The 27,339-nt window shown below is 43.3% G+C and overlaps 1 protein-coding gene across 1 annotated transcript in view; it reads left to right on the top strand.

The window, feature by feature from the left end:
- CEP350 (centrosomal protein 350) overlaps positions 1-27,339 on the top strand; it is a 61,557-nt gene that overhangs the window by 22,535 nt on the left and 11,683 nt on the right. The window contains 24 exon segments of the mRNA XM_044302179.1: positions 855-1,465; positions 2,860-2,981; positions 4,427-5,261; positions 5,264-5,348; positions 5,426-5,573; positions 6,961-7,100; positions 7,226-7,409; positions 7,518-7,651; positions 7,777-7,940; positions 8,419-8,529; positions 8,673-8,750; positions 11,788-11,879; positions 11,986-12,063; positions 12,150-12,301; positions 12,386-12,534; positions 12,627-12,811; positions 14,132-14,219; positions 19,458-19,604; positions 19,767-19,924; positions 20,452-20,574; positions 20,811-21,001; positions 22,987-23,180; positions 24,344-24,491; positions 27,116-27,276. Coding sequence (XP_044158114.1) covers positions 855-1,465; positions 2,860-2,981; positions 4,427-5,261; positions 5,264-5,348; positions 5,426-5,573; positions 6,961-7,100; positions 7,226-7,409; positions 7,518-7,651; positions 7,777-7,940; positions 8,419-8,529; positions 8,673-8,750; positions 11,788-11,879; positions 11,986-12,063; positions 12,150-12,301; positions 12,386-12,534; positions 12,627-12,811; positions 14,132-14,219; positions 19,458-19,604; positions 19,767-19,924; positions 20,452-20,574; positions 20,811-21,001; positions 22,987-23,180; positions 24,344-24,491; positions 27,116-27,276 — 4,478 coding nt within the window.

Raw genomic sequence — 27,339 nt, 5'->3', positions numbered from 1 at the left:
CCCCCATTGTTTTATAAGTGCGGGTCCCACCGCTGGGATCCACACCTATATCGAGAACTGAGCCCCAAAAATGGAGAGCGTACTGCGCATGCACAGCCTCCCTCCATTCATTTCTATGGGGCCGCCGAAAATAGCCAAGTGCGGCATGCTCCCATTAACTTCTATGGGAGAGGCGGGGATTAGTGCTTGGTGGTGGACGGACCCCGGGAAATCTGAGGTCCTCCAGCCACAGCACTCCCCTCTCCGTTCTCGTTATAGGTGCGGGTCCCAGCGGTGGGACCCTCACCTATCAGACAATGATATGCCCCCATTGTCTAAGATGGGAATACCCCTTTAAACTGTAGCTATTGCCATGAATGGTGTGGACCATATTTACTTTTAAACTTTTTTTTTTTTTTATTTAGTTTTTTTTTTCTTACGTTGTGTGTCTCCTTAAAAAAGACCCCTATTAATAAAACTCTACTTGGTCTAATGTGATCACCAACATCCTGGCAATTAATGTGATCACCATTGACCTCTGTATATGTAAAAAGAAAAAAGATGTGGTAAAAACTAAACCTAAACTTTATGATCGTTCAGGCTACCACCCACTGGAAGTTTACAGTAGTCAACACTTGGGGTCCATTCATACGTCCACAGTGTGCTGCAATTGCGGACAAGAATAGGCCGTTCTATGGGGGGGGGCGCGCCCGGGTGTATTGCGGATCCACAATACACTACGGACGTGTGAATGGACCCTTAAGTGGTAAAACTGACAGTCAAAAACATCACAGTTTGTCCTCTCGTCTTTCCATCATTAATTCAATTTCGGGTCCCAACCACGTCTTGATTTTTAACGTTTTTATTGTATGCAGGAAGCTCCTCAAGCCACTCAGATTCACGTCAAGCTCAAAAGTCTACTAGAAGCCAAATGGACACTACAAGCAAAAACAGAAATTCCCACTCTGTGGAGGAGCCCAACCATGAGGATTTGTCTACAGAAGTGAAGAAAGATTTCCTGCCACTTGAAATCCGAGGCATTTTAGACGATCTGCAGTTAGATAGTAGTTTAGATGGTTCAAAGCAAACCCAAAAGAGAAGTCACAGTCCAACCAAAAGGAAGTCTCAGAAGAGACAGGTCTCTGAGGAACCCCACAGTTCTTCTAAAAGGAGACACTATGACTCTGAACAGGTCCGGCTGTATATTATGCGCCAGCAGGAAGAAAGGAAAAAGAAGCAGAATGAGCAGAGAGCGGCTCAGCGGCAGGCAGAGGAACAGAAGAATAAACGCCTGCAAGAGCTTTATCAGAAACAAAGAGAGGCTTTCAGCAAAGCAAAAAATGTTGCACCCGTTTCAAGAGAAAAGGAAACTGAAGAGCCAGTTTCTAGCAAATCTGTGGATTTGAATTTACCTCGACCACAGGACACTTATAGCAAATTGCTACTAGGTGAAACTTGGCCTCCACAGACAGAGCAAGGGAAACAGGTAAATTGTCATGCCTGGCCTCAATCCATTTTAGCTGACTCCACCATAACCTTGCTGTGCTATGCATGCATTTTTATTTCAGTGGGGAATATGCCACTCCTGGCAGTAGCTTAAATGGGGTTTCCTGGATTTTAATATTGATGACCTATCCTCAGGATAGGTCATCAATATCAGATCATCAGGGGTCCTACACCCGGCAACCCCTCGATCAACTGTTTGAAGAGAAGGCTGTCCCTGGACGAGCGCTGCTTTCACTTACTTGTTTACCTGCTCGCCGTCGACATTGCAACAGTGAGGCGGTCTAATTACGAGAAACTGTCCCATTCACTTCTATGGGAGGGCTCCTTCCTATTTAAGTGTATAGAAAGTGAATAGGACGGCTTGTAATTACACTTGCTCGCCGCTGCAATGTTGACAGGGAGCAGGTAAACAATGAAGGGAAGGCAGCATTCGCCCGAGCACAGCCTTCTCTTCAAACAGTTGATCGATGGGGGTGCCAGGTGTCAGACCCCCGTCGATCTGAATTTAATGACCTATACCGAGGATAGGTAATCAATATTAAAATCCCGAAAACCACTATCTCAAAAGGGAACTATACATCTGTTAGGGCAGGGATGCCCAACCTGCGGCCCTTCTGCCTGTTCCAAAACTACAAATCCCAGCATGCCCGGACAGCCTACAGCAATCAGAGCAAGTTGGGAGTTGTAGTTTTGCAACAGCTGGAGGGCTGCAGATTAGAAATCCGTGTCTTAGAGGGCAGCCAGCCGATCCTCTACACATGAAATTGCTGACCCAGCTTGCATATATTAGTGAGTTCAGACTAGGGCTGGCCGATATGGCCTAAAATCTATATTGCAATATAATTTGAAGCATGTGCGATATATCACAATATTTTATTTTCTTCTGTATGTGTACAAATTACATGGCCATCATCATCCATGTCCCCCAGCCAGCGCCATTAGCCCCATCCCATAGCCATCCACCCTCCCGGCCCCTGCTAATATACTTGCCTTTCCTGCAGGGTGCATGGCTGGCTGATGGAGTTCACAGGAGACGGCCCGCGTCTTCTTCCCAGCATGTACTGGGAGAATCCTGACATCACACACAGCGTCAGCCAGCGTGCTGATGATGTGTGCACGCCAGGCCCTGCCCAGTGCAGTGCGGTGCAGAGTCTGGAGGCCACGGAGCAGCGAGTGAGAAGCTTCTTCAATTCACTACCGCTCTGTGGTCATCTATCATGATATGGCGATATAGCTAAAATCTATATCGTTGCCCGAATTTATGGCGATATCGTATATCGTTTATATCGCCCACCCCTAGTTCAGACTACTTTTTTGATTTCTATGGTCAACTGCAGTCTTGCAAACTTTAAGCACTAACTTTTTCTTTTTAAGATTAAACCATTGTATCAGCCTTCTGGTGAATCTGACAAAGAGAACAAGGGCCAAGAGAGGCCACTTAGTGCCTCTTCCAGTAGTGACCTCTCTCTCTCTGAGCCTCTACAGCCTCTTCTCAGGTGAGACTTTACACATGCAGTTTGGAAAAACTGAAATTCCTAGTGTTTTTCCTAATCCTTCTTAAAGGGTTTGTCCACGATTTGCTTATTTTTCAAATCCCCACCCTACCTTGCATTTCATGTGAAGGGAACTATGCTTACCTGCCATTCAGGCTTCATGGGTCCTTGGCTGTCTTAACTGCCCTTCCGGTCCCAGCATGTTCACTTTCTGCAAGGACGGGATCACATGCACCGCTGCAGCTGACTGGCCTCAGTGGGTGTTACCTAGTGGCATGTCTCTGCTCAGTCGCATGTTGCTTTGGGATACATCACCACTTAGGTGCATGAAGATTATATGCGGGGACTGAAAGTGTACTGAAGACAGCCCTAGGACCCACGGACCTGGAAAAGAGCGACTGGGAGCAAGCAAGTATAGTTCTCTTCACTGGAACTATACTTAAAATGTGGACAACCCCTTTAAATATTAAAGGCTGACTTTTCATAAGAGATAAACACACATACAAAGTTTGGGGCATTTGGTGAGTCATGTAACTTCTATTAGCATACTTATACTCTATCGCCATTAACTTCCTGGGTGCAGTATATACCAGATGCAGAGCATATAAATACATGAACAAGCCATAAACACATGGCCTTTACGGAGTGGTAGATTTTTGCAGAAAGAGAGATCGCAATGTCCATGAGGGTTTACAATCGAGGAGGGAAGAGAGAGAGAGTAGGTGGAAGTAGTAGCTTATGTAGATAATGTGTGAACCTTTATTACTTCCGAATTGGAAAATGCAGTGGAATATGTTGGAGCTATTAATATTGTCGACAGGGTGTGTGCAGGTTGTAAGCTTCAGGTTGCTTTTTCAAAGATGTGAGAGAGTCTGGAGTGTCCGGGTAGTTAGACCCCAAAATTTGTGATCATTATTTTAAATCCCCAAAAATCATTCCCAATTGAAGTTGATGCCTGTTTGCACATTGATACTCTGCCTCTGCATGCCCTTTTATCCTTCGTATAGGTCACCAATCTTAGACTAGTGGGGCTGAGCAAATTAGCAGTTTTCAGCAGGTGGAAGCACAACAGTGGACTGAGCTGGACGCAGTATGGTCTGTCCACAGCTCCCAATCTAAGCTGCAGCACGGCCCCTACACAGTGGACGCAGTCTGCTGCTTCCTGATCCATCCACTGTCTAGTTTTCGGCACTGGCAGCTGCCGAAAACTTCTGATTGGTTGGGGGTCCTGGGTGTTGAACCCTCACCGATCTGATATCAATAACCTATCTGGAGGATAGGTCTTCAGTGTCTAAAAGTCGGAATATCTCTTCATAGAAAACACTTGGTAGCAATATGAAACATGAGGACTACTCTTTATTTTATACATTTATGTTCATTTCTTGTAGTTTTTTTGTTATGTTGCTAATGATCTGATGAACTTCATAGCAATGCCTATGTCATTTCAGGAGTGACCTTATGGAGGCATACTGTCCTCAACCAGACAAGCTGGCATCGAAGGGCACATTACCTCAATCTCAGTTTCTTGCTCTTCCTAAGGACTTGGAATCTCTGCTCAACCCAAGGAAAAATGCTGTGAATATGTTTCCTGCGAGTCAGAGGACGAATGTACAGTTCAAGACATCCAGTGATTTTAAGAGCAATTTGAATCGTATAGAGTCTTTAAAGGCGACAGCAATGTCTCTGTCATCTAGAATTGAAAATGAAGCTAAAAAGTTGGCTGGTGGTTCGCTAACCTTGCCAATAGCTTGGTCCTCTGAACCTGACTTAAAACCATTGGTGAAAACAGCATGGCAAAAACCAGACAGTCCTCCAGAAAAAGAGAGCAGAGTGGATGCATTCTCTAATAGGATTCAGAAAATGCTCAGTACATGTTCTAGTCATTTCTCCCAGGAGGACCTTCCTGGGGCTAGCCATCTATACAGGAAGCATCCTGAGGAGTTACCTGCGCACCCGTCTGCTTCACTTGAGAGGTATGATGACAAGGAGGAAAAAAGCAGGGCACAACAACATGAACAGAGCGTGATTCCCTCGGGATCTCAGAAGAAAGCAATCCCTACTCCTAATTCCAGTACTAGCTCCATCAGTGAAGGGCCCATTTTGAGTGAAGACAGTTTCTCTGAAGGAGAAGGTCAACCTAGACACGCGTCACTTCTTCCCCCAGCAGAAACGCTTAAAAGTAAGGAGTATTGTATCAAGGATTACAAGTCTTTTGCTCCACTTGCTGAATTCCAGAGGGAAGCCAATAAATATTCTCCACTGGCTTCCAATGGGAGACCTGATTTCAAGGTTCGTGGGAAGAGTTGACTAAAGGAAGTCCTTATAGCGTTATCAATATCTTTACCAGGACTCTCCAGCAACAAGGAAGAGGTGAGCGGAGAGGTGCAAGGTTTAGGCATTACCCATTGCTTTACCAAAGGAAGATTTAAAATGTTTGTCCCTTATAGATCTTAATGGATATGAAGAAAATGAGCCAGGTGTCCAGTCTGCATCGTCAGCCAGTAGTCCTCAGAACAGTCTCTCCTATGCTGATGACTTTATTTCATCCCAAGTTAGCGAGTCAGCAACAGATTCTCGGAAAGAGGCTCATCAAAGGTTACTTTTATTCAAGTTTACAATGACATCCCATTGTCTGAAAGGTCAAAGGGCATCTGTCAGCAGATTTGTAGCTATGAAACTGGCCGACCTATGCGCAGAGGAAGGCGTCTGTGTTGATCCCATGTTCCTATGTGCCCGCATTGCTGAGAAAAATATTTTAATATATGCAAAGGAGCCTCTAGGAGCAGCGGTCGAGTTGCTGTTACACTTATAGGCTCCGCTCTCTCTGGAACTGCCATACCCTCTCTATTTGATTGACAGGGCCAGGTGTGATGACGTTTACACTGCTGTCCCCGTCAAAGTGCAGAGGGTGCGGCAGTTACAGAGAGAACTGAGCCTCTAGATGTAACCTCAAAGCCCCCTGTTGCTCCTAGAGGCTCATTTGCGTATATTAAAACATAATTTTTCTCAGCAATGCGGGACACATATGAACATGGGACCAACACAGATGCCTTCAGCTGCCAAGCGCACATGTAACAGGTCAGTTAGTTACATAGGTACAAATCTGCTGACAGATGCCGTTTAATGACTATATACACCAGGGATGGCCAACCTGAGGCTCTTCAGCTGTTGCAAAACTACAACTCCCAGCCTGCCTACAACTATCAGCCTACAGTAGGGCATGGTGGGAATTGTAGTTTTACAACACCTGGAGAGCCGCAAATTGGCCAGCCCTGATATACACCTTCGGAGGCTTTTTTTTTTTTTTTTTTTTTTTATTACTGCATTTTACTCATTTATGGGCTACCAATCATTTTTTCAGTTGGTCTTTAAAAATGTTCAGCCGTTTCTGAGATTCTGTGAGCAAGCTGTCACTTTGTGTGTTCTTTAAATCCCGTCGTCTGACCGGTCATGTGTAGTTCTTATCTTTGATTTCCTGACACTCTTTTTAGCTCAATTCTTATCAAACTGATAAGTATTTGGCTTAAATAAGTGTTTATGAGGTCATTAGGTCAGAGAGAAGAGCACTACATGAGCCGTCAGCTGACAGGATTCAAAGAAAACTTACAAGCAGCTTTCACACAGACTGACATTATTATTTTTTTATTTATTTTTTTACTCCTGTATCTCAAAAACAGCTGACCATTTTTAATAAAGACCAATTAAAAAAATAATTTGTCGCCCCAAATGAGTAAAATGCAATCCTAAAAATAAAAATTCCTCCAAAGGCGTACATAGCTTTTAAAGAGGTTGTCCGCTCCTTTTCAAGTGATGGCTTATCCTCAGCATGCTGCGCTATTCCCCACATCAAATTGGACAACCTGCTTCTCAAGGAGACTGACGCAGATATGAATGTAGCCTAGAACCTAGGAAATGCAGTCAGTATAGTTCTCATTTAGTTTTCCCAGGGATTCATAATACTTTTTTTTTTCTTATTGCACAGTGAGGATACCAGTGCCTCCAGCGCCAAGGAAGAACTACCTCTTGTCCAGTCTAGAAGTGATGTTTCACCACACTCTTCACGAACTCCCTCTGCTGCTTCATCTCCTTTATCTGCTTCATCTCAGAGAGGCAGCACAAAACGTAAGATTTGCACATGGGCTTCAGAGGTGCACTGTGAAGGGGGGCAGATCTACTATAGTTGAAAAACTTCTTTTTTATTTTTTTTCTTGAGTAAAAAATAATTACTTCTCTCTTTTGCGATGTAGGAAAGGTTTGGCATAGTAGTAACTCTCCGCTCTCTGTGAAAGTGGAGCAAAACTCATCTGGTTCTGAAAACAAAAGCCAAGGGAGCAAACGGACATCTCCAGTTCTGTCTGCCAGCAAAGATCGTTCCGCAGGCTCCGACTCAGATAGCACAATGGGTGACGTTTCTTTTCATTCTATGGCAAGGTGAGAGGCTTAGATTGCAGTTAATAAAGCCCTAAAAGAACGAGGCTGCATTTTATAATTGGGAAATCTTTCCTCTGCGTCTGCTTCTTACTTTCCTCTTTGTTACAGCCTCACGTCTGACACTGGAAAAGACTTAAGGAGTCAGCAGCCCAGCTTCAAGGATGTAGGGGAACAAGAGCCACCTCCATCTGGACACCAACTGGGATCACAAGCACCAATTTCCAGAACAGAGACTGGGCAAAGTACACAGATTATTTAGTTTTTCTTGTACATGTAAACCTTATCCTAAAATGTGTACAACTAGATCAAAGGTTGAACTGTGTAACCCCAGGTCTTCTTTTGAACATGCTTTTTTTGTGTACTGCAGGTGCTATGCGATTTTCTCCGGCTGGGTTACACCAACGGCTCTCAGCTGAACTGAACTATCTTGGTGCCATGGAGGAATCTGTTCGGCAGCTGTGTGATGTTGAGCGTGTGCGTGGAATTTCTTTGGCGCAGCAGGAAACAGTTTCACTTGCCCAAATACTAAAGGTACAATAATATATGTTGGTCACACTTTTAGGGGAAACACTTCAGAATATGCAATTATACAATTTTTATTCCCAAATGTTTCAAATCTTTCTTGCATACACACGATTTAGAATAGTGGTATCCAAACTGTCACTGTCTAGCTGTTGCAGAGCAACAACTCCCATAATGTCATATGTGCCGTGCCATGGAATGAATGGCGCTTTAATAATAATGTTCTAGCAGACGTATGCTGAGAGTTGTAGTTTCATAACACTGGTTGGAAACCACACCTGTCAGACAAGGTGGCCACTGCTTGGGAGTCGGGTGTATCTTGCAGTTTTCTAGGATTTTTTAAAGGGGTTATCCGGTATTGAATATGTATGACCTATCCTGACCTGACTTATCTTGAATTATAGTTGTGCATCATAACTCTTGATTAGTTATTTTACATTTTCATCTTAGTTGTATGTAAAAATAATGTGTTGCATTATATTTATAGGCTCAGCAGCAACGTCATGAACAAAATATGGCAGCACTGAGGCAGCAGGCTGAACAGGAGGCGCAAGAAAGCATGAGACAGCTGGAGGAGGCACGACAGATAGCAGCAAAGGTAACATGAAGAGTGACAGGGGACTGATCATATATTGCCATGAGACGTGATCAGATTGCAGTCTGTAGAAATATCTCTAGTGCAGTGTAAGTAATGTTACCATGCATTAGCATGTGCTGACTGAGTTTTTTACTCTCTCTCAGACACAGGCAGAAATGCTGCAACGCTTCCAAAAGTCCAAAGAGCCGTGTGCCACCCAGAATGTGAACAGGCTACACGAGGTGAGCGGGATCCATCAGATTTTATACAAGTTTGTATTCTACTCTGTGCTGATAAACAGTTCTGCTTTCTTGATGTCCTTAATATCCAAGGAAGGGAGTACATGAGACATTGAGCTTTGGGATACAAGATCAGCCTTAGTACGCTAGACAGATGAGATGCTTAGCATGAAAACCACCTAGATAAAGAGGTTTTTCTGGTTTAGGGAATTTTGAGTTGTATAGTGGACTCCCTTATTCAGGACTGCCGTATATTAGTTACAGTGGACAGCTGTCACATAGTCTCCTGCTTTGGAGTACCCTGCATGTTCATGCATTGCATGAACACTGATCTTAAAAACATTTGTGTAATGCGTCATTCGCACTGTGATGGCGCTACTGGGAAATGAACACTTGTGACCATGTCACCGCCAAAGCCAGTTATTGGCTGCAGCAGAGCATGTGACCGTGCCCATGCACCGCCGGATGTAAATAGTCTGGGAATTGGAACATGGACATGCCGGATCCAGCGCGGAGGACTGGAGCGGCAGGGGGCTGGGAAGTATGAATCATCTACTTACTGAGGCAGGCAGCGGGAATTAGATTTTAAAAAAAAAACTTTATTCACAAAGAAATTATTTAAAGGGGTCGTCTCACTTGACATTTATCATGTAGACAAAGTTAATACAAGACACTTTCGAATGTATTGTGACTGTCCATATTGCTTCCTTTGCTGGCTTAAATAATTTATCCATCACATTATATACAGCTCGTTTCCATGGTTACGACCACCCTACATTCTATCAGTGGTGGTCGTTCTTGCACACTATAGGAAAAGGCGCCCATACCATGGGTGTGTGCATAGGCCGGTGCTTTTTCCTATAGTGTGCAAGCACGGCCACCTCTGCTGGATTGCAGGGTGGTTGTAACAATGGAAACGAGCAGTGTATAATGTGATGGAAAAATGAATCAAGCCGGCATAGGAGGCAATATGCCTTGTATTAACTTTCTCTACATGATTAAAGCTATTTGCCAAAGTGAGACAACACATTTAAGGTGAAGGAACTGGACAAAGGAGAAAATGGATACAGGTTAAGGCCTCATGCACACGACAGTATTTTTTCACGGTCCGCAAAACAGGGTTCCGTTGTTCCGTGATCCGTGTCCGTTTTTTCTTCCGTGTGTCTTCCATGATTTTTGGAGGATCACCAGACATGAAGGAAAGTAAAAAAAAAAATATGTCGTTTTGGTGTCCGCCTGGCCGTGCGGAGCCAAACGGATCCGTCGTGACTTACATTGCAAGTCGATGGGGATGGATCCGTTTGACGTTGACACAATATGGTGCAATTGCAAACGGATCCGTCCTCCATTGATTTTCAATGTAAAGTCAGGAGTCCCTATCAGAGTTTTCTCCAATCCGATGGTATATTTTAACTTGAAGCGTCCCCATCACCATGGGAACGCCTCTGTTAGAATATACTATCAGATTTGAGTTGCATCGTGAAAACTCAGATCTGACAGTATATTCTAACACAGAGGCGTTCCCATAGTGATGGGGACGCTTCAAGTTAGAATATATTAAGAACTGTGTACATGACTGCTGCCTGGCAGCACCCGATAACTTACAGGGGGCTGTGATCCGCGCAATTACGGCACCTGAGGGGTTAATTGTGCGTATCAGGTGCTAGCAGGGGGCCAGACCCCCCTCCTTCCCCAGTTTTAAATTCATTGGTGGCCAGTGCGGCCTCCCCTCTCCCCCCCCATCATTGGTGGCAGCGGTGAGTTCCGATCGGAGTTCCAGTTTAATCGCTGGGGCTCCGATCGGTTGCCATGGCAACCAGGACGCTACTGCAGTCCTGGCTGCCATGGTTACTTAGCAATTTTAGAAGCATAGCATTATACTTACCTGCGCTGTCTGTGGCCGGCCGGGCGCTCCTCCTACTGGTAAGTGAAAGGTCTGTGCAGCGCATTGTTTATAGCACAGACCTGTCACTTACCAGTAGGAGAAGCGCCCGGCCGGTCACAGACAGCGCAGGTAAGTATAATGCTTCTAAAATTGCTAAGTAACCATGGCAGCCAGGACTGCAGTAGCGTCCTGGTTGCCATGGTTACAGATCGGAGCCCCAGCGATTTAAACTAGAACTCCGATCGGAACTCTCCACTGCCACCAATGATCGGGAAGGGGGGATGCCGCACTGGCCACCAATAAATTTAATACAGGGGAGGGAGGGGGCCGCACTGGCCACCAATGAATTTAATACAGGGGAGGGAGGGCCGCACTGGCCACCAATGAATTTAAAACTGGAGAGGGAGGGGGGTCTTCCACCTGCTGCCTCCTAGCACCTGATCTCTTACAGTGCGGCACCTTATAGTGAAAGATCGGGTGCTGCCAGGCAGCAGGGGGGCAGTTATGTACACAGTTCTTAGTATATTCTAACTTGAAGCGTCCCCATCACTATGTGAAAACTCAGCTCTGAAAAAGCTGTATGCAGACGGATCTGCGGATTCGTTTGTGCTAAAGTAGCCTACGGATCACGGACGCGTATGGCAATCTTGTGTGCCTCCGTGTTTTTTCACGGACCCATTGACTTGAATGGGTCCGTGAACCGTTGTCCGTCAAAAAAATAGGACAGGTCCTATTTTTTTTGACTGACAGGAAACATGGATCACTGACGCAGATGACAAACGGTGCATTTTCCGAGTTTTCAACGGACCCATTGAAAGTCAATGGGTCCGCAGAAAATCACGGAAAACGGAACAACGGACACGGATGCACACAACGGTCGTGTGCATATGAGGCCTTAGCCTGACCCTAATGGGGTCTGTGTTTTCTAGTCTTTTTTTTCTTTATTCTTGCTGTTAAAAATACTGGAAAGGCCATAGGAAGCACCAGTGGATGCCATTAACACAAATAGTACCAGAACCTTGGGGTGCTAATGATATATTGTCGGGGCATTTACAAACTGGTATGATTTAGTGAATCTTTTTGGTATATAAGTATGTGGCAATATGGGTGGCTTTTAGGTGTCCAAGTTATGTTACATTATTTTTCTCATATTAGGAGCCAGACCGTGGTTACTTATCTCCAGCCAGCTCAGATCATGCGATTACATCATCAGACCAGGAAAAACAGCAACGTTCCCATGCAGCCAGGTATTTCATACTTTTTTATTTTTTTCTTTCAACCCTGACAGATAAAATAGCAGACTGCAGTTTAGAGATTTATTTTTCACACACAAGGATTTTTTTTCTTTTCCAGGAAAAAAGGGTCTCGTTCTGCCTCTCCATCTTCTCTACCACCCAGTAGTGTGTCCAGCTTCAAAGAGCGATCGCACAGGTACGGTGTGGTCAATATGGGGGGGGGGAGGCAAATTTTCTTCTGTAAACCGAAGTTAAGTTCTTGTCTGTTTTAATGTTTTGCAGTAGCAGTAGTGAGCAGGACAGTCAACCAGTGTCATCGATAAAAGAAGAAACCGCAAGTCACAGGACGCTGGGGGAGAGCATCTCTGAGGACTTACCAACTCCAGACCGGAGTACAACAAAGGATGATGTCAGCTTGTCCATTGATGAAAAAGGTTTGTATAGTTTATTAACTAGACTACTAGAGCTTGGTAATTACAAAGATTCTGATTGACCCTCTTTAATGCCCTTTCTCGTAGGTTCAAGTTCTGCAGAACCTAGAAATGAAGATGGCAATGAGGAATTATCGTTCCGTTCCCTGCTTCCCTCTGAAGCCCACCGGCGAGGTAGTTTAGAGAGACAGCGGAGCCGTCGACATGAATCTGATGAAGAAAGTACTCCTGAAAAGGTAAAGCCAAATGACTGCTGAACAATATAAATGATTGTCCTTTTTTTTCCCCCACCTTTTTAAGTTTAATATTGATATTGTCTTTTACACAGGAGATTAGTGGTCCTTTTTCCAGTGGGCAGGACAGTTTCTGGAAATTCACCATGGAGATGGTTCGTCAGTACATGCAAGAAGGAGAGATGCGCTCAGCCCACCAAGCTGCCCTTCTCCGTCTTCGTCAGAAAGCACTTAAAGACAAGACAAAAGCAGAACTTGCATGGTTGGAACACCAAAAGAGGTAGAAATAAGCAATTGTTTATCAGGAGAAATAGTTTTATATAATGAATCGACATACTGTCTGTATATCCATGTGTGCAGGCTGCAAAAAGTGCTTTCAGTTTATGAAATGAGCTGAAAATCTCTGAGGGTTCATGTTAGTGCGGGTTATAACTGATTATCCATTATTTGTTCTTTCATCCTGCTGTTGTGCTAGTTGCACAACGCATTTATATTGCACCACCACATTTTCCGCATTGTCACTGATTGTGGTGGTAAAGCTGGAAGCTGTGGCCACCACACATATCCCCTGTAGTAATAATGTAAAGTTAATATTGGCAATAAGTCTTCCATATCGGAGCCACTACCATACAAAGGATGTCCACATTCTTCAAAAGGGCATAGAAGAACAGAATCTCATAAGATGTCCTCTGTAATGAGAACGACCCTAAGCCATATAGTGGTGGCCCTATAATAAACTAAGGGGCACATTCTTTAAGACCGGCGTTTTAGACTTCATAAACCCCTAAGCTGGTGTTGGATCAGCCGAAGTTATGAAGAGGCGCCGGCCCCTTCATAACTTCAGCGGATCCTCTACTAGTTCTAAATGTAAGACAGTTTCCTAGCTGTCTTACATTTAGACCATTTTCTACGCATGAATCAGGCTTAAAAAATGGTAAATGAGACGGGCCTGCCGGCCCATCCCCTTCCCCACCCACACCACGACCACTTTTTTAGACCTGCCGTGAGTGGGGAGAAGTCGCTGACTGTGGCGCAATCTGTGCCTGATATACGCCTAATATAGGCATATTTCAGCATCGTAAATGCCCCCCCAGGTGTATTATGCCCTACCTCACTTTCTAGCATTGCCTTTTTTATAGTAAGTTTAAAGAAGTTGAGCAGTCAGTAATATTGATGACCTATTGTCAGTCAGTATTGGTGGGGGTCCGACTCTCGCCGATCTGCCGTTTGAAGAGGAGGCAGCTCTTGTGCAAGATTACACTGCATGACGTCTCTCCTATGAAGTGTAATTAGGAGTGCTTGTTCCATTTACTTGAATGGAACAAGCACTTGTAAATACACTGCTATGCCGCTGCAAGTGAGCCGACATGCAGTGTAATCTTGAAGAGGAAGTAGCGCTTGCACCAGTGCCGCCTCCTTTGGAAGCAGGTAATCGCCGGGGATTCCGGGAGTCAGACCCTCACCGGTCATATATCGATGACCTATCCTGAGGATTAGGTCATCATTATTACTGGCTGCACAACCCCTTTAACTTTCACAACTATCCAGTAACCTAAAATATGTTTACATGTGAAACCTGACAATTCGGTGTGTTCTGCAGACGTCTCCGCGATAAAGGGGAGGATGATAAAATGCCCCCTTTAAGGAAGCGGCAGCGTGGCCTTTTGCTGAGACTGCAGCAAGAACAGGTATGGCTGGTATTCAGTTTCCATAGTTGTTTTTTTTAGTTGGTTCTCTACATGATTTAACCCCTTAAGGACCAGGCTCATTTTCACCTTAAGGACCAGGCCATTTTTTGCAAATCTGACCAGTGTCACTTTAAGTGCTGATAACTTTAAAACGCTTTTACTTATACAGGCCATTCTGAGATTGTTTTTTCGTCACATATTGTACTTCATGACACTGGTAAAATAAAGTAAAAAAAATTAATTTTTTTGCATAATAAAATACCTAATTTACCAAAAATTTGGAAAAATTAGCAAATATCAAAGTTTCAGTTTCTCTACTTCTGTAATACATAGTAATACCCCCAAAAATGGTGATGACTTTACATTCCCCATATGTCTACTTCATGTTTATAGCATTTTGGGAATGATATTTTATTTTTTGGGGATGTTACAAGGGTTAGAAGTTTAGAAGCAAATTTTGAAATTTTTCAGAAATCTTCAAAATCCCACTTTTTATGGACCAGTTCAGGTTTGAAGTCACTTTGTGAGGCTTAGATAATAGAAACCTCCCAAAAATGACCCCATTCTAGAAACTACACCCCTCAAGGTATTCAAAACTGTTTTTACAAACTTTTTTAACCCTTTAGGTCTTCCACAAGACTTCATGGCAAAAAGACATACATTTTAAGAATTTTGATTTGAAAATTGATTTTTGGGAAAATTTTCCAATATAATCAATTTTTTCCTGGAAAAAAACAAGGGTTAACTGCCAAACAAAACTCAAAATGGGTTGCCCTGCTTCTGTAGTTTGCAGAAATACCCCATATGTGGTCGTAAACTACTGTTTGGCCGAACGGGAGGACATAGAAGGAGGGGAACACCATATGGGTTTTGCAAGGCAGATTTTGCAGGACTGGTTTTGTTTATACCATGTCCCATTTCAAGCCCCCCCTTGTACCCCTAGAATAGAAATTGCAAAAAAGTGACTCCATCTAAGAAAGTACACCCCTCAAGGTATTCAAAACTGGGTTTACAAACTTTGTTAACCCTGTAGGTGTTCCACAAGAGTTAATGGCAGATGGAGAAACAATTTAGAAATTTCTATTTTTTGGAAAATTTTCAATTTTAACCCATTTTTTACAGCAATAAAGTAAGGGTTAACAGCCAAACAAAACTCAAAATGGGTTGCCCTGCTTCTGTAGTTTGCAGAAATACCCCATATGTGGTCGTAAACTACTGTTTGGCCAAACGAGAGGACATAGAAGGAGGGGAATACCATATGGGTTTTGCAAGGCAGATTTTGCAGGACTGGTTTTGTTTATACCATGTTCCATTTCAAGCCCCCCCTTGTACCCCTAGAATAGAAATTGCAAAAAAGTGACTCCATCTAAGAAAGTACACCCCTCAAGGTATTCAAAACTGGGTTTACAAACTTTGTTAACCCTGTAGGTGTTCCACAAGAGTTAATGGCAGATGGAGAAACAATTTAGAAATTTCTATTTTTTGGAAAATTTTCAATTTTAACCCATTTTTTACAGCAATAAAGTAAGGGTTAACAGCCAAACAAAACTCAAAATGGGTTGCCCTGCTTCTGTAGTTTGCAGAAATACCCCATATGTGGTCGTAAACTACTGTTTGGCCAAACGAGAGGACATAGAAGGAGGGGAATACCATATGGGTTTTGCAAGGCAGATTTTGCAGGACTGGTTTTGTTTATACCATGTTCCATTTCAAGCCCCCCCTTGTACCCCTAGAATAGAAATTGCAAAAAAGTGACTCCATCTAAGAAAGTACACCCCTCAAGGTATTCAAAACTGGGTTTACAAACTTTGTTAACCCTGTAGGTGTTCCACAAGAGTTAATGGCAGATGGAGAAACAATTTAGAAATTTCTATTTTTTGGAAAATTTTCAATTTTAACCCATTTTTTACAGCAATAAAGTAAGGGTTAACAGCCAAACAAAACTCAAAATGGGTTGCCCTGATTCTGTAGTTTGCAGAAACACCCCACATGTGGCCGTAAACTACTGTACGGACACACGGTAGGGCGTAGAGGGAAAGGTGCGGCGTGTGGTTTTTGGAAAGCAGATTTTGCTGGACTAATTTATTTACACCATGTCCCATTTGAAGCCCCCCTGATGCACCCCTAGAGTAGAAACTCCATAAAAGTGACCCCATCTAAGAAACTACACCCCTCAAGGCATTCAAAACTGGTTTTACAAACTTTGTTAACCCTTTAGGTGTTCCACAAGAGTTATTGGCAAATGGAGATGAAATTCGAGAATTTACATTTTTTGCCAAATTTATTATTTGCTCCATTTTTTCCAGTAACAAAGCAAGGGTTAACAGCCAAACAAAAGTCTATATTTATTGCCCAGATTCTGTAGTTTGCAGAAAAACCCCCCATATGTGGCCGTAAACTACTGTACGGGCACACGGTAGGGCGTAGAGGGAAAGGTGCGGCGTGTGGCTTTTAGAAGGCAGATTTTGCTGGACTGGTTTATTTACACCATGTCCCATTTGAAGCCCCCGTAGAGTAGAAACTCCATAAAAGTGACCCCATCTAAGAAACTACACCCCTCAAGGTATTCAAAACTGGTTTTCCAAACTTTGTTAACCCTTTAGGTGTTCCACAAGAGTTATTGGCAAATGGAGATGAAATTCGAGAATTTAAATTTTTTGCCAAATTTTTTATTTACTCCATTTTTTCCAGTAACAAAGCAAGGGTTAACAGCCAAACAAAAGTCTATATTTATTGCCCAGATTCTGTCGTTTGCAGAAACACCCCATATGTGGCCGTAAACTACTGTACGGGCACACGGTAGGGCGTAGAGGGAAAGGTGCGGCGTGTGGCTTTTAGAAGGCACATTTTGCTGGACTGGTTTATTTACACTATGTCCCATTTGAAGCCCCCCTGATGCACCCCTAGAGTAGAAACTCCAAAAAAGTGACCCCATTTTAGAAACTACGGGATAGGGTGGCAGTTTTGTTGGTACTATTTTAGGGTACATATGATTTTTGGTTGCTCTATATTACACTTTTTGTGAGGCAAAGTAACAAAAAATTGCTGTGTTGGCACCATTTTTATTTTTTGTTATTTACAACATTCATCTGACAGGTTGGATCATGTGGTACTTTTATAGAGCAGGTTGTCACGGACGCGACAATACCAAATATGACAACTTTTTTTGGTTGTTTGTTTCAGTTTTACATAACAAAGCATTTGAAAAAAAAGATTCTTTAGTGTCTCCACATTCTGAAAGCCATAGTTTTATTTATTTTTTGGGCGACTGTCTTGTGTAGGGGCTCATTTTTTTCGGGATGAGATGACTGTTTGATTGGCACTATTTTGGGGTGCATATGACTTTTTGATCGCTTGCTATTACACTTTTTGTGATCTAAGGTGACAAAAAAATGGCTTTTTTTACACCGTTTTTATTTTTTATATTTTACGGTATTCACCTGAGGGGTTAGATCATGTGATATTTTTATAGAGCAGGTTATTACGGACGCAGTGATACCTAATATATATACTTTTTTTTTTATTTATGTCAGTTTTACACAATGATTTCATTTTTGAAACAAAAAAAATCATGTTTTAGTGTCTCCATAGACTGAGAGCCATTGTTTTTTCCGTTTTTGGGCGATTATCTTAGGTAGGGTCTCATTTTTTGCGGGATAAGATTACGGTTTGATTGGCACTATTTTGGGGTGCGTATGACTTTTTGATCGCTTGCTATTACACTTTTTGTGATCTAAGGTGACAAAAAATGGCTTTTTTTACACAGTTTTTATTTTTTATTTTTTACGGTATTCACCTGAGGGGTTAGATCATGTGATATTGTTATAGAGCAGGTTATTACGGACGCAGTGATACCTAATATATATACTTTTTTTTATTTGTCAGTTTTACACAATGATTTCATTTTTGAAACAAAAAAAATCATGTTTTAGTGTCTCCATAGTCTGAGAGCCATAGTTTTTTCAGTTTTTGGGCGATTATCTTGGGTAGGGTATGATTTTTGCGGGATGAGATGGCGGTTTGATTGGCACTATTTTGGGGTGCGTATGACTTTTTGATCGCTTGCTACTACACTTTTTGTGATGTAAGATGACAAAAAATGGCTTTTTTTACACCGTTTTTTTAATTTTTTTTTTACGGTATTCACCTGAGGGATTAGGTCATGTGATATTTTTATAGAGAAGGTTAATACGGACGCGTCAATACCCAATATATAAATATTTTTTTTATTTATTTAAGTTTTACACCGATTTCATTTTTGAAAAAAAAAAAAAATGTTTTAGTGTCTTCATAGTCTGAGAGCCATAGTTTTTTCAGTTTTTGGGCGATTGTACTATGTAGGGGCTCATTTTTTTGTGGGATGAGGTGACGGTTAGATTGGTACTATTTTGGGGGGCATACGCCGTTTTGATCGCTTGGTGTTGCACTTTTAGTGATGTAAGTTGACAAAAATGGCTTTTTTATACACAGTTTTTTATTTTTTATTTTTTATGGTGCCTATCGGATGGGGTGGATCATGTAATATATTTATAGAGCCGTTCGTTACGGACGCAGCGATACCTAATATGTGTGTTTTTTCATTTTTTTTCAATTTTTTATTAGAAAATCAGGGGAATGGGGCTTTTTTTTTTTTTTTTTTTACTTGAAACTTTATTTTTTTATTCCAAACACTTTTTTTTAAACTTTTTTTAAAACTTTATTTCTATCCCACTCTGATCCCCTCTGCAATGCATTACAATACATCTGTATTGTAATGCATTGCCTGTTAGTGTATGACACTGAGTCATACACTAACTGGTTGCCTAGGAGACCCAGCCTGAGGCTGGATCTCCTCGGCTCCCGTAGAAGGCAGTTCCCGATGCCGTGCAGGGCATTGGGCAGCCTCTGCACGGCATCGGGCTGCCTTGTCACGCATCGGGTCCCCGCCACAGCAGCGCGGGGACTCGATGCGATCACTCACCTGCCGCAAACAACTTCTATGTCGCGGTCCGCGCGGACCGCGGCATAGAAAGGGTTAATCCGCCGGCATCGCTGTAAACAGCGATGCCGGCGGATACAGCAGGGGCCCGGCTACCAGGGACTGCCGGACCCCTGCAGTGATCGGGTGCGCACCGCTCCGGTGCCCGCCCGATCATCCTGCCGTACATGTAAGGCGGAATGCATTCTGGCAATGCATCCCCCGCCGTACATGTACGGCGTTCTGCGCTAAGGGGTTAATGTTTGAAATATCTTCTTCAGGCAGAGATCAAACGTCTACAGGAAGCAAATAAAGCAGCTCGTAGAGAGAGGCAGCTAATCCTGAAACAGCAGGAGGAGATTCAGCGCATCCAAAACAGCACCCTGAGGCTCCAGGAGAAACTCAAGTCAGCAGAAAGTGGGCATCTGGTGAGTCTTCTGCTGGTAGTTTTGTGTCACTTCACGCTACAATGTTCATCTTTATATAGCTCATTTTTATTTATTATAATTGTTGTTATTTTATTGATATATAATTATAAAATATATGTTGAAACAAGTTGTGATAAAGTGTTGCTTTTTAATGGCACACAGGAGCAACCCAGCGAAGGGGACATTCAGCCTAGTCCATTATCCAGCCATGATCCCTCCGAGGCTGAGAGCCGCAGTCCGTCCCCGGTGTCAGTCTCAGGCAGTGAGACTAGCAGCATCATGCAGAAGCTTCGTAAAATGCACAGCCACATGGATGCCAAGTAACTATTTTTTTGTTTCTGATTTTCTTACTTTGTAGACTATGCATTAGTATAAACTCTTTTGTCATCAGTCATGTACTGTAGGAAGTAGAATTCATTACCAATATGTGCTTTGCTATGCAGCTGCCATTTTTTGGTGACTTTTTGTGCATTTAGCCGTATATTTTCTAGTTTTACACCTGTTTGTAGTTCATGTTTTATTTGACAATCTTCATCTCTCCATCTGAACCTTCTGTTTTTCTGTGCTGTCTCCAGTGCTTTGAATTAATTTCCTTTTCTTATCTTGGGTCCCCTTTCATCATGAAAATGTTCCTGATGTCACTGAAAGTCACAACATACCATATTAGAAAGCAGCAATATCCATCCCCAATGAGCTACAATTTTTTTATTTGCAACTTCCTTGGCTCTCTCAATTGCATTCTGCTTCAATCCTCCAGGATCCCTACTTGCGGCTTTTTGGCTGTTCCACTCTGTTACTGTCTCACTCTTTTCATCTCCTTGGTAAACTCTCGCTCCTTTTCTTGTAGAGACATCTGCCCTGTTCACTGCTTCTTCTCTGTCTTTACGCCCCAGCACTGGGCCTCTCTCAGTGTGTGCTTTCCCAAACTTCACCCCAAATTCCAGCTCTATATCTGCCGCCATCTGCTCAGGTAACGGCACCGCTCCCTCTGCTCTCTGCACCGTGTGAGGGGGGAGGGAAGTGCTATCATGAAGACGAGTCCTGGGGGCATGACAGTGTGCTGTTGGGTGGGGCTAGTGAAAGCACTGCATGCAATTTTGTCTCTTTCCTCCTCCTCCTTTCTCTGCTTGCCATCCCCTCATCCTTCCCTTTCCTGGGTAAGTTGATCCAGAATGGCATCAAGGTCTAATTCAGATTTATCCCCAGATTCTTGACAAAGCGGGAACAGCAGCTGGTGCAGAGAAGATTGCATGCACAGGAGCTTCTGGAGTGGAAAAGGAGATTGGATGCTGAAGAGCTGGAAATTAGGCAAATCGAAAAGCAGGCTCTAGCTGCTTGGGATAACCAAAGGGTAAAAAATGGCCAGAGTACTGAGGATCCACAATCTGTTGTAGAAGGTGAGGACTGTGGAAAGTTTATCATCACATTAAGGCAGGGTTCACATCACCGTGTATTTTTCCGTTCTTCTGATCCTTGTGCAGAACAGAAAAATAAAGAAAACAAAGATCCTGTATTTTCCAAGAATTTTTATTTTATAAAAAATTTTTTTTTTACACTGATTTCCTACCCTCTGGATAGGTCCATCAGTATCTGATCGGTGAAGATCCGACACCTGGGACCACTCGCCGATCACCTGTTTTGCCGTACATTGTTTAGTGGCTGTGCTTGGTATCGCAGCTCGGCCCCATTTACTTGAATGGGGCTGAGCTGCTCCTGGGCCACAAGACCGATAAACGTGTCGTCACTTTGCATAGGAAAAGCATAGAGAAGGCTGCAGTGTAAAAATCTCGGGAAACCCCTTTAAAGCATCCATATGACATGCATTTTAGCCATTTCCGTCTAAGGCTACTTTCACACTTGCGTTCAAAGTGGATCCGTCTGGGGTCTGCACAGACTGATCCGCTCATATAATGCAGACGATGGGATCCGTTCAGAACGGATCCGTCTGCATTATATTTTAGAAAAAAATCTAAGTGTGAAAGTAGCTCAGACAGATCCGTCCAGACTTTACATTGAAAGTCAATGAGGGACGGATCAGTTTGAAAATTGAGCCATATTGTGTCAACTTCAAACGGATCCGTCCCCATTGACTTACATTGTAAGTCTGGACGGATCCGTTTGCCTCCGCACGGCCAGGCAAGCAGCGTTCAGGTGTCCGCCTGCGGAGCGGAGGACAGACGCTGCCAGACTGATGCATTCTGAGCAGATCTGCATACACTCAGAATGCAATAGGGCTGGACGGATCCGTTCGGGGCCACTTGTGAGAGCCTTCAAACGGAACTCGCAAGCGGAGCCCCGAACGCTAATGTGAAAGTAGCCTAAGATGCAGAACTTTTTTTCGCCTAAAATAACAGATCTTGGATGAAACGGCTAAAACGGATGTCATGTGCATAAATGAGCATAGCAGATGCTTAAAATATATGATCCGTTTTCATAATTTTTTTCTGACTGATCAGAAAATGGAAAACTAAAAGGTGATGTGAACTCGGTCATTGTTGTCTGGTTGAGATGCTGGGGCAAATTAATTTGGCTACAAGAAAGCAGCTTTATAGAAACATCTAAATAAATGAAACGCAATGCTCCATGGGATAGTATTTTCGAACATGGGGAATGTATTAACTTTCTACTCCAGTTGGCATACAAACTGCCACTCTGACAAATATTGCGACCTTTTTCCCTGTTCCACCCCTCTCGCTACTTTTATAAAAAGTGGGCAGGGACGACTCATTTTACAACATGTGTGCCAGAAAAGTGACCTATATTAGACAGGAAATCTGTGCCATCTTACCAGTTTTTTTTATTTTATTTTTGGTGCACGGAATTTCCAACAATTCGCCAATTTAATATTTCTGGCACATCCTAAAGAAGCCAGGTTTGCTATTAAGATTGATGTGCAAAACACAAGTCTAAATACATTCCTCCCCATAGATTTTATATTTTGTGTCAGGTTATATTTAAAAAAATGTTTCAAGCCGGCTTTATTAGCAGTTACTGGAGCTTACCTTTGTAGAAATGTCTCTCAAAAGTCATCCATGTCAAATTGGTGGAGATCTAATGGATGTGACCCATGATGATTAGAATGAAATGGAGGATAGACCAGACAGGCCTCATTACTGCTGTGTCCTCTGCTCCTTTGTTGGGAATTCCCTTTATGGGTAATGGACTTCCATGGGCAGATCATGCAGCCTCTGAAAAAAGCAGAGTGAAGCCAACAAAGGCTGAAGCGGCACTGCATCTTCTGGTGCTGTTGCCAGTTCATTTTAGGAATTGACGTGGTTAGGGTGCACTTTTTTATTCTTAAGGAAATATTAGTCCTTTTCATTGGAGTTTATATTTTCAACATAGTTTCATGCTAAAAATGGTCATTTTCTTTCATCTCCAGACAAGAGAGTCAGGGATGGCTCCTCAGCCCAACCAAGTCCAACCATCCAGACCAGGACCTCGATGAGTCCTCCTTCAGAGTATTTGTCTTCAGAAAGCATTGATCCATCAACCATTGCTGAACAAATCCATGAGCAGAGTGGGGAGCACGGTAGCATCTCTGAAGAGTTGACTACATCTGGACACAGCAAAATGGTAAATACGTTATGCTAGTATTGTGGACACGGCCTGTCCATATGCGACTAATGGTTTACCTACACAGTGTCTGAAATAGAGAAGAAAGCCCTAGATGGATATCCTCCTGTAGATCCAGAGCTATGCCGATCAGCCTCTTAGGCACCCAAATTCTAGTGACATGGTTAAACAATTCAGTTTGCTTCACTTTTAGTGTGTGTTTCCTACATATTATTATATTCCCACCTTCTTTTATAAGTTAATCAGTTGCTAATGATCTGCAGCTACCAGTGTTGTTAAAACTTTTTTTTTTTTCAGCCTAAAACTCACATAACGCTCATCCCTTGTGGTGCTTTTTTGCATAACCATATGGCTTGTTTGCCATAGTGCTCTATATTTTTTTTTTTTACAATTCAGCAGGGAAGAGCTCCTTTGGTACTACAATTAGACACACTATTTAGCAAGAACAAGTGCCAGTCTCCCCGACTGCTTCTTTAATAGTGTGGCTTTACCCAATCAATAAGTTTTTAGCAAGAAAAAATCTTGCAAAAAAAAAAAGTGCCTGCATCTTATAGTCTGCAGGAAGATGATACATTGGGTACCAGTGTACAGAAATGTTACTTTAAAGATATTATTAAAGATAATAATGTGTGTGTAAATGTTTGGTATGTGTATCAACTGTGCATGCAACATGTGTGTTTGTATAATGTGTGTGCTGCAGAGCGGTGTGTGCTTTTATAATGTCATGGACTTGGTAAAACAAATACTTAAAAATACATAAATAATATAGATAACACATGACAGGAGACACATTTACTTGGATAGATACATTTAATGAGGTAACCACATGCATCATTGCTGTTTGTTTCAGTGGTAAGAACATGACGCTAAAAGTAACAGTAGCTGACTATAAACTAAACACTCTCTACACTGCACAATCTTGACCCCTCCACTTCATTAAACCACCTGGGAAATTGTATTAAGTAGAAAATATATATATTTTAAAATTTGCTGTCTAAACCTGATGTGCGTCTTATCATCCGATGAATCTTAGTCGGAAAAATGTTACGTTTGCCTAGTCCTGGCAGTAGACTGCTTGATCAGCAAGGCTTCTAGACTGTCTGCTTGAAATATATGTGAAGATAAAATGCTTTATAAAATAAATTGTCTATGTATTTCTTTAGTCTCCTCCAAGAACCAGCAAATCACCAGCCGACTTTGAGTCCAGCAAGGAAAGTATTAAAACTGGGCGTCAGAAAATTCACATTACCCTTAGACCTCACCAGCTCTCTCACACCTGGTCTGAAGAATCACTGTCCATGACACATTCAGGTAAGTGTCTTATCAGTTGCTTGGAGCTATTTGCTGCTATTCACCACAGAAATTGTATTCATTAGTTCTGAAACCCACTGTTATCTTAAGGGTCTAATTCAAACCTTGTGGTTAATGGTCCCTTTACACGGGACTATGATCTAGCAGATTGTCGGGAAGGAAGCGTTCCTTCCCAACAATCTGCTTATCACTAGGGGAGGATATCTGTCCACTCACATGCACCGATCTCCTCCAGAGTATGGATCGCTAATGCCATCGCTTTTCCCCATACTGTCTCCTTGTTTCCCGGCAGCAGATCGTGTTTACACAGCATGATCTGCTACTGGGAAACAATGATTTTTTGTATTGCACAAAAGATACAATTACCCTGATGAAGTGGTGGTGCATTTACACCGCAAGACCTGTGTAAAGGGCCCATAAGGTGGGTTAACCATATAAGATAATAAAAAATAAAAAAAAACACATTTCAAGACTGCTTATGGCAGTTTTTTTTTTCCTATAGGTCAAACTTTAAATAAAGTATTTCCTCTGCAAAAGGCATGCATTTTGAATAATGACAAACCTCCTGTTTTAAACCTAGTTTTTGAACTAGGAGTATTGTCTAATGTACACCTCAGACGTGTTGCCGAGTTCATGCGCACCCAGCACATACTAGTAGTGACTTTTTGGCATACACTGGCAGGTATAAATATACTGCATAGTAAATCATAGTTCATATGCTTTTGTATGCAGACGTAAAGAAAAATATACTGTGCTGTCAGTGGCTGATGTAAAACACCAAGCATGCCTATACAGTTGTAAATATTAGAGGCTTTCAACAGAGGTATACGTCAAGGAATACTTCTGACTTGTACCTTTGATGCAGCCAAAAACAAGATGTGAATAGGGCTTTGAAAATGGATTGCCAGATTCAGTAGTCTTTGACATTCTAGTAGGGTCCCCCACTCCCCCAGTGCCATCACGCCAGCCCCTCCGTGTCCCCCAGTGCCATCACGCCAGCCCCTCCGTGTCCCCCAGTGCCATCACGCCAGCCCCTCCGTGTCCCCCAGTGCCATCACGCCAGCCCCTCCGTGTCCCCCAGTGCCATCACGCCAGCCCCTCCGTGTCCCCCAGTGCCATCACGCCAGCCCCTCCGTGTCCCCCAGTGCCATCACGCCAGCCCCTCCGTGTCCCCCAGTGCCATCACGCCAGCCCCTCCGTGTCCCCCAGTGCCATCACGCCAGCCCCTCCGTGTCCCCCAGTGCCATCACGCCAGCCCCTCCGTGTCCCCCAGTGCCATCACGCCAGCCCCTCCGTGTCCCCCAGTGCCATCACGCCAGCCCCTCCGTGTCCCCCAGTTTGCCATCACGCCAGCCCCTCCGTGTCCCCCAGTTTGCCATCACGCCAGCCCCTCCGTGTCCCCCAGTGCGCCATCACGCCAGCCCCTCCGTGTCCCCCAGTTTGCCATCACGCCAGCCCCTCCGTGTCCCCCAGTTTGCCATCACGCCAGCCCCTCCGTGTCCCCCAGTTTGCCATCACGCCAGCCCCTCCGTGTCCCCCAGTTTGCCATCACGCCAGCCCCTCCGTGTCCCCCAGTTTGCCATCACGCCAGCCCCTCCGTGTCCCTCAGTTTGCCATCACGCCAGCCCCTCCGTGTCCCCCAGTTTGCCATCACGCCAGCCCCTCCGTGTCATAAAATACTTACCTTTCCTGTAGGGGCGCCGCTCCACAGTTCCTTTCTCTTCTTTTCTGGGTGCTGCACTGGATCCTGACGTCACACAGCGTCGGGTCATAGTGCGCGCTTACGTGCACTATGACCTGACGATGTATCAGGATCCAGTGCAGCCCGGTACGGGCCGGCAGGTGACCACGGAGCGGTAAGTGATAGCAAGCACTTCACTCCCGCTCCGTGGTCACATGATACAAACAAATCCTCGATGTAAAAAATTTGCATCGAGGATTTTTTTTGGTGTCGAATTACTCGATTCAATCATGTAATCAATTTAGCCCTACACCAGTGTAAATATCCATTTATAGCAGCAAAAAAGTTGCTTCATCATTAACCCCATCCACTCTGCATGTCCATTATTTGACAATGGTGGTTGTCCCTGAGTACAGCAGGTGCCATATCCGCAGAGTTTCTGCTGTTTTAAACAGCAGACACCAGTAACGCCGATCAGACATTTGCCCAAATAGCTCTCCCACACTAAGATCAGAAGAGCTGTTCATACCTTGTGATAACCTCTGTCCCTCTGAAGGATCTGCGGCTACCACAGCTGTAGTTCTTATGGAAGCATGTGGGTGGCAGGGCTCCCTAGGAACATAGTGCAACTCTTATAGGCTGCAGTGGTAATTCATTGCAGTCTGTGGGACTTAAATGTCTAAAAGTAAAAAAATATAATCTTCCCCCTTTCCCCATAATAAAATATTATATATTTTTTTTTTCCATCTTCCCACTACATTATATCCAATATAAAATGATGCCTTTAGATAGTACAACAACAAAAAAAAGAAAAAAAAAAAGCCTTCATACGGATATGTGAACCGAGAATCTATGGCAGGGAGTACGAAACTAAAATGCAAAAATAGATATGCAGTCATGGGACAGAGAAAATATGTTTACACCGGACATTCGTATTTTTCAGAGGCTACATCAGATCAAAGTGACATTGAAGGCCGCATACGTGCACTAAAAGAAGAGCTTAAAAAACGTAAGTCTGTAGTGGAGAACTTAAAGAGGGAGCAAAGGAGAAGACAAAAAGAAAGACTGCGAGCACAGGAAGCCATATTACTTCAGCAACTTCAGGTAATAGCAAGTTCTGTCAAATAGTGGATATTAATTCTCATGTGTTCACTTTTCACTCATGTC

This window comes from Bufo gargarizans, chromosome 7 (assembly GCF_014858855.1).
Source record: "Bufo gargarizans isolate SCDJY-AF-19 chromosome 7, ASM1485885v1, whole genome shotgun sequence".
NCBI classification, from domain to species: domain Eukaryota; kingdom Metazoa; phylum Chordata; class Amphibia; order Anura; family Bufonidae; genus Bufo; species Bufo gargarizans.
Note: the sequence above shows the minus strand (reverse complement) of the source record. Positions and strands in the feature narration are given on the sequence as shown.